A 7,079-nucleotide genomic window follows, 5' to 3' on the forward strand; every position below is an offset into this window, starting at 1 on the left:
TCCGTTCCTGATTCGCAATCGCACGGACAATTTGTCATCGTTCGTGGCCGATCGTTCGACTCGCAGTTATTAATCGCGACGGATCGAATATTTGGCAACTTTAGCAGCTTGATTTTAGATGTATCATTTAGCGTAAATTTAATGTACGCGCGTATGTACGATGATTAATTGTAATCGTGCGGTTTAATGATTTCCTCGCAGGCGCCACCCCTAACGTCGGTTATTTCTTGTTGTTTCAGGCTTCCGCCACCGCAACAGCAGGTGACGGTGGGTTCTCTGGGCGGCGGATTAGGTGGCGCCGGAAATGGCGGTACCGCCACGGTAGGCGCGCAGGGCCAAGCCATGGTGATGCCGGGTTTCCCGCTCCGTGCCGCAGCGGTGCCGCACTACTCCCCGTATTCACCGTCGCGCTTTCACATCGACAAACGTTGTCAGCACAGGTGCTCCTGGAAATGCTTCTCGATCGCCCTGATCCTCCTGGCTGTGGCGCTGACGGCGATGCTGGCGTATTTTGCTGGTAAGTTATCGTCCCGTTTAAAACCTTTTTCCAAAACCAACTTTATACCTCGAGACTTTAAATAAGTGATCGTGTAACTGCTGTAACTCTGACAGCTGATTTTGGATTAAATGAATGCCTGATTAGATTGATGTGAAATGAAGCATTCTAAGGATATTTAATCAGATCTATATCTGTAATGTACGATGATGGATGGCGGACAGCTATTTAATGCAGCCATTTCATAAATAATATTTGCCTCAGTGTAAATTTGAATGAGCCGTTTTTATTAGTCCCCGAGCGCACGTCCGAGTAGTAACATAGCCGCCGGCGGATAGTCCGGCGCAATTCTATTGCTGGCTGACCCGAAATTCACGGTACAATAATTCATTATTAACTTGCAAATCTGGTTACGACTAACCCAACCCACCTAATGCTAAAATCCATCGGAACGTCGGCATTACTGCACCATGCTAATCCCTGTACGCACAGAGGGGGATTATACATATGACTGACACCATAACATTCCGCGTGAAGGCATGACGAATTTCGCGTAATCATGCAAATCATAACTAAATGAGATTCACAAATATTAGCGAACGTAGAATTCATATTTTCACTCTATTTCTAAAGAAAAAAAAATGTCAAAAAAAGCGAGACGAACGCGAATTTATTTATAAAAACATTCTTTTTCGATGTGCCATAATAATATTTTTTTGACATGCAATTTAGATAATATATCAAAATTTGATGAACAAAAGCAGAGTCGAAACATAGCATGAAATTAATTTAAAAAAGGTAAGGTCACAAAAGAATCAATTAAATTCGGGCGATAGAAACAGAAAAAGTAAACTATTCTCGAAATATTAACGCAGCGCAGCTATATTATATTTGTTCGCAAAATACAATTGTGTATTTCCTACGATATACATTGACACTTTTCTTGCAGTGTCGGTGCATATAACACTGCCACGGCAGCGTTATTTTACGATTGACGTTTAAACACTACGTTTCCTTGCGATAGAAGCAGCTTTTGGTTACAAAACACGCGAGTCCGTTTTGTTTTACGTTATGTTGAAACATTTGTTGCAAAGAGATATCGCCGACGGCAATGTTGCCTTAGAGATTTTCAAAATACTGCACTAAAAGAATTATTTTCACAATGTTCAGATAATTGTCATGATTTTTCATCTGTGTTAAAAAAGAATTTTTACGTAATATATGAAAAAGAAATGCGCGCAAGTGTAAAATGATGACAATACTCTTTGTTTCTGCTTTTACTAAAATCACCTTTAATCTTAAATTTAACTTCTCCCATTGTTGAATTGTTATCATATCCATAGTAGAATGGAGTAATACGATCGTGCGTAGACGATGGTACAAAATTGTATTCGGGAAAATTAAATACTGTTTAACGGCGGAAGTCCGGGCTCTTCCGTAGGAAGAGCGTAGCTACGGCGTAACATTGCCCGCGTAATGGTTCATTTAACACGGAGTGGTTGGCTCCATCCGGTTAGGGAGAGGCAAAAATATTGCCCGTCGATAGCGAGGAAGCGTTTCCATTGGCATGGGGTGCGATTCGCCCGTAACACTCCGTAGCTGAGGAACTACATACCGTAGCGCGTCACACGATCGGGGAGAAAGGGTGGTACGCATTCATATACGAATCGATACCACGCCTTTCTATCCGCTAATAACGGTAACCGAACGCCGCGGGAGGAGACAACACAGAAAGTTACTTCGTCTCAGACGGCAGTAACGCCAGTGTGCCCTTAACGTACCTCGAGTACCTTATCGATCTTTCAATCTTTCAAATTTTTGGTCGCACTTGGTCGCTTCGAGGGAGGGAATCGGATTATCAGAATTTAAAAGTACGTGTCTTTGCTAAACGAATCGGGCAATTTCGCGGGGCAATGGCCTACCCGACGTACAAATCGATAGCCGTGCAACTAACGGCGCACTACCTCGGTACGCCCTATGGCTAACATTGGTAAACTTTGCTGCATAAATAACAAACAACGGCGAAAATCCTCGCGCGACGTATGTAAACGTGAAATCTTACCGAAGCTAAATACTACGACGTCGTATTCTTGCCGTTGCGGTAGCCGCGAGCTCTATTAACGAGCTCGCGGTAAGAAAACGAGAGACAAATCCGTCCATCGTTGATCCGCGTCGTTAAGATCAACGTTGAAAGAACACCGCGTTAGGTTATCGTTACTGCAAAAAAAAGGTCACGGAAAATGGCTCCACCAGGTCCGTTATGCTAATGCGGCAGCCAACGGGGCGCGAGGCCAAAGATACGCGCGCGAACGGGCTTGAAGATCACTGTGCATCTCCATGGCGCCCGAGTCCGATTAGAGGAATTAATGCTTACCTGTTATCAGCGCGCAACAGAAAGGAACCTGTTTTCTTCCCCTCTGCCTTCTCCCACACCCTTCCCACGTAAATTGTGTTTTTGCATTTTCCGAGAAATCCGAAAATCCGCACAATGGTCACGGTCCGACTTGCGAACGTATTAGACTTCATCATCCGAAGTCGCTGGGACTAAAGGGGATTTGACGGCGAGCGGGAAGGGAGATGCTGGGAGAGTGTAGCCGGGCCGTATTGTGCTCCGAATGAATCTATATAACATCCCTTCCCCGCTGGAACTGTCCATCTCGTCTTCGGCGTCCATGCTCTTCTTCCACCTCCCATTCCTGCGTGTCGCAGGAAGAGGGGGAGGGACTGTAAAGTCGATTCTCGGCCTCGAGGAGACTGCTCGCCAGCTGTTATTTCTGCATTCCAGTAAATCGAGTCTGGAATCCAATCTGCCTGTTTGCTACTGCATCCAAACTACCCCGCAGCCAACCTCCACAGCGTTACCCCTCTCCTCCGCCCTCCCCCGCGCCCGCGTCTCTTTTACGGTCCCTGCAGGTCCGTCTACCCTCTCTCGACGCGAGTACACACATATGCAGCTGCATATATCAGCGCACGCGCGCGCGCGCGCACACGCACCGCGAGCACATAAAACCGTGTGCGCGAATCCTCCTCGTTTCATCCCTCTGCCCCTCGCTGCGGAACGCACGAATTTTGCATGCACGCGAGTTGCCTTGCTTTTCGCTAATTTGACATACGTCTGCCTGCTTGCTCGCTCGCTCGCTCGCTTGCTTGTGACCCTCATAGGGCCAAAATCATTTTGCGACAAACCACTTCCGACGTGGACCTCTTTCACGGTTTCATTTACAAGCAACTAACGAAACCGTTGCAACGACAATTTCTTTTGACAAACGATCTTCAAGCCGAGAGTAAAGCTAGACAATTTTGTTTGTTATTTATAATTATTTTTAAATGTATTTAAAATCATGAACAGTTCATTTTTGTTAAATGTTTAATTTTTAGAGCGCGGTCACAAAAACCTGACGAGAGAGAATAAGGGAAGGGGAAGAGAGGAAGTGCTGTACAAATTCGCGAAACACAATGCAGCTCAGCTACTCTCTCTCTCTCTCTCTCTCTCTCTCTCTCTCTCTCTCTCTCTCTCTCTCTCTCTCTCTCGTGTCCTTTCTCTCTCCCGTGAAATCCTCTTAGACCCTTCGGATGATAAAGTCTAATACGTTTGCGAGACGGATCTTGACCGTCGTACAGATTTTCAAATCTCTCTCGTGTAAAAGAGTCCTTTATAATTATGACTGAAAATTGACACAACTGGGAAATAACGATTTTGTATGGGACGTATGTCATTAAAAAAAACTGCAATATGTGATTCATCCGCTTGTGTTTTCTGTCACGGGAGGAACATTATTACTGCGCCATTAATAGTTAACTCGTCAATAATAATGACATTGTAGGCAGCTCGATAACGCTGTCGTGTCTGGACTCACGCTTCGGCGGATCGGAACGAAAGGGTAGACGGATCGATTGTAAACATTTCATTATAACGTACGAGCGGAAGTGGGCGGTAGAACGGACCGGGTCGGGGTGGCGGCGGGATAATCCTACGATAATCCGGGAATCATTCTCGGGAATGAATCGCTCTATCGATCCGGGGGTATATAATTGAAAAAGTTGTTCCTTTGCGTCCCCTCCCCCTCCAACCCCTTCCCCCTCCCCCTCCCCGCCGTGAACGTGCCCGCTGTCCTTCACAGTCGCGCTCGCCTTTTCCATCCCTCGCGAAAGCAAAGGGGGGGGGGGGAGGAGAAGGGGTGGCTGACGGACGGCGTAACGACCCCTTCCGTAGTTTGCATTATGGCCATTTTTAAATTTCCGGTGGCTCATCATCAGAAACTTGGTCTCACGATCTATGTAATATTGAATTTTGGGATGACTTTGTATATCGCAGAGTATTGTCCTTATAGCTGAGCACACAGGGTGTCTCAGAGGTCGCAGCTGCCGGTAGATTAAATTGCTTAGAGATCCCAAGTGCAAGCTCATTTCGCATTCGCTATCCTGAGATTCCTAATTTACAACGTCAAATATTTTAGAAACTAACGGCTACGATATTAAAACTGCTAAACTAAAGTCTAAGATAAACTGCGAAACGCACGGCTGCATTATAGAAGATTGGATTTAGGAAACCTTATTTTCGATATGTTTCGGTATATACAAAAATATAATCGATTTTTAATGTTACAAAATAGACGCTTTTCTTCTGTTAATCGTAACATTTGATATTAGTATCTCCAAGTTACCGCGTGATTTTTTTAGACATCCGGTGCGATATGTGGAAAGTTGGATTGCTGAGTTGCAGCGACGTGAAGCAGGAACGAAAACGATGCCACGCTGACTGGCATATACGCGAAATAAGGTCATTCACAGTTCACTGCAACTCAATTTCAACGATAGTTACATGGCGGCCAGGCAACGTCGATCCCGAAGGAATAGTCGCTCTTTTCCGGTCATTTCGCCTATCTCCGGTCTGACGTGCGTACATGTGTACACGTACACGCTCGCCCACTGTCCGTATGCGTACGTACACGAAGAACTCTTACGTGTACGCGTATCCCCCTCGTCTCGCACGTATCGCGGCAGCTTCCTTACCTCGAAGAAACTTGTCAAGGACTATCGTCTGCACGGAAGACTTTTCTATGGCGAGAGACAAGTTATTGCGAAAAGTATTGAGGGAATTAGGTATCAATCTGCATTTATTAAATTATCTAGTTTAAACTTTTACGAACTTTTACTTTCGCGTGCCATCTCTCTCGTATCAAAGGGCCAAATATTTGAAAGCTTACTTACGGTTTCAATTTCATTTAATGCTGTACTCTCTTTTTCCGTATATATGTACTGTTTGCGTTTTAGGAAGAAGCTTTTTAGGGATGTAATAAAATAACAATGTAATGTACGACAATGGGCAATTTTACTAGAAACGTGGTGGCGCAGGCGTGCGCAATAACGAGCGCTATTATCGCGACAGTGCAAGCTTATACAATCTGCGATGCGATAAATCGCGAGGCGCGAAAACGCGCCCATTAAATATCGGCGCCGAGTGTATCGGCGAATCGCGATTTGTCAAATCACCCGCGCGGCAATAACACGCGAATTCAATTATGCGTTATCGATGTTTTGTTGCGTTGATAAGCCAAGAGGTCGTTAGGCGGGGTTGCGCCGGCCCGGGCCCCTGCCTGCCCCTTTTTAAAAACTCTCGTTAAACCGCGTAATTAATTCGTGGCGCTCGCGGCGCACGAGACAGATAATTAATTAAACCGCAATATCCCGCCACGGATAAGGATTTTATTGCCGAATTTATCATGGCGTTTAAATTCAACGAACTTGCACTTATCGCTCAGAAAACATTAATATAAATGATCTGGAACTCGAGATAACTACTGATATAGCATCAACATAATTGGATCTCGGATTATATCGGCCGGTATTAATTGGTCTTTGAAGAAACTTTATTCAAATATTAGATGTTATAATCATTTGTCATTGGACATATATATATTATAGTGTAGTAAAAACCATTAAAATGATCATCAATACTGTTTTGCTAAAGTTTATAAGAAAAGTGATATATATATATATATAATATATAGACAATGTAAGGATTGTAAGGTATTACAGCGCGTAACAAACCAGATTTCTTCATCTGATGAAGCAATATTGTACGCTCGATACAACTGTGATTCAAGCCGTTAGACTTCGTACTTTATATTACACGGATACCTTGCTTTAAAAGTTACTCGAACAAGAGGGTCGGGTTGTCATGGGAAATCTAGTGTGCCATCGTAATTCGAAAGCGATTGTCCGAATTTATGAACCCATTAGGCCGCTGCCAGACGTTCGACTAAAGCCGTTCCTGATTCCTGACGCTATAAAAGCGTCGCGCGGGCAATGCTATTTCGCCCGGAATACTAGCCGTACGTTGCAAATATAACATTTGTGCGCGCGATTGCATGTGAGGCATCTCTCTTTCTCTCTCTCTCTCTCTCTCTCTCTCTCTCTCTCTCTCCCTCTCTCTCCGCGCGCACAGCAAATTTTCATCTTTCTCTTATCCTAAAACGGACGCCTTTGTTTACTTTCCAGCAGTGAGCTCTATGCGCCCGATAGACAGCACTAACTGCATTCTGGTTCAAGATATCAAGGCTGTCACTCACGAAAACGCACA

General features: G+C 44.7%; 1 protein-coding gene across 1 annotated transcript in view; it reads left to right on the forward strand.

The window, feature by feature from the left end:
* The first annotated feature begins 255 nt into the window (after positions 1 to 255).
* LOC105453739 (teneurin-a) overlaps positions 256 to 7,079 on the forward strand; it is a 38,262-nt gene continuing 31,438 nt past the window's right edge. Inside the window, exons 1-2 of the mRNA XM_011695924.1 lie at positions 256 to 517; positions 6,998 to 7,059. Coding sequence (XP_011694226.1) covers positions 343 to 517; positions 6,998 to 7,059 — 237 coding nt within the window. The 5' untranslated portion in view covers positions 256 to 342. The remainder of the gene's footprint in view (positions 518 to 6,997; positions 7,060 to 7,079) is intronic.

This window comes from Wasmannia auropunctata, unplaced genomic scaffold (genome assembly GCF_000956235.1).
Source record: "Wasmannia auropunctata unplaced genomic scaffold, wasmannia.A_1.0 LD335996.1, whole genome shotgun sequence".
NCBI lineage: Eukaryota > Metazoa > Arthropoda > Insecta > Hymenoptera > Formicidae > Wasmannia > Wasmannia auropunctata.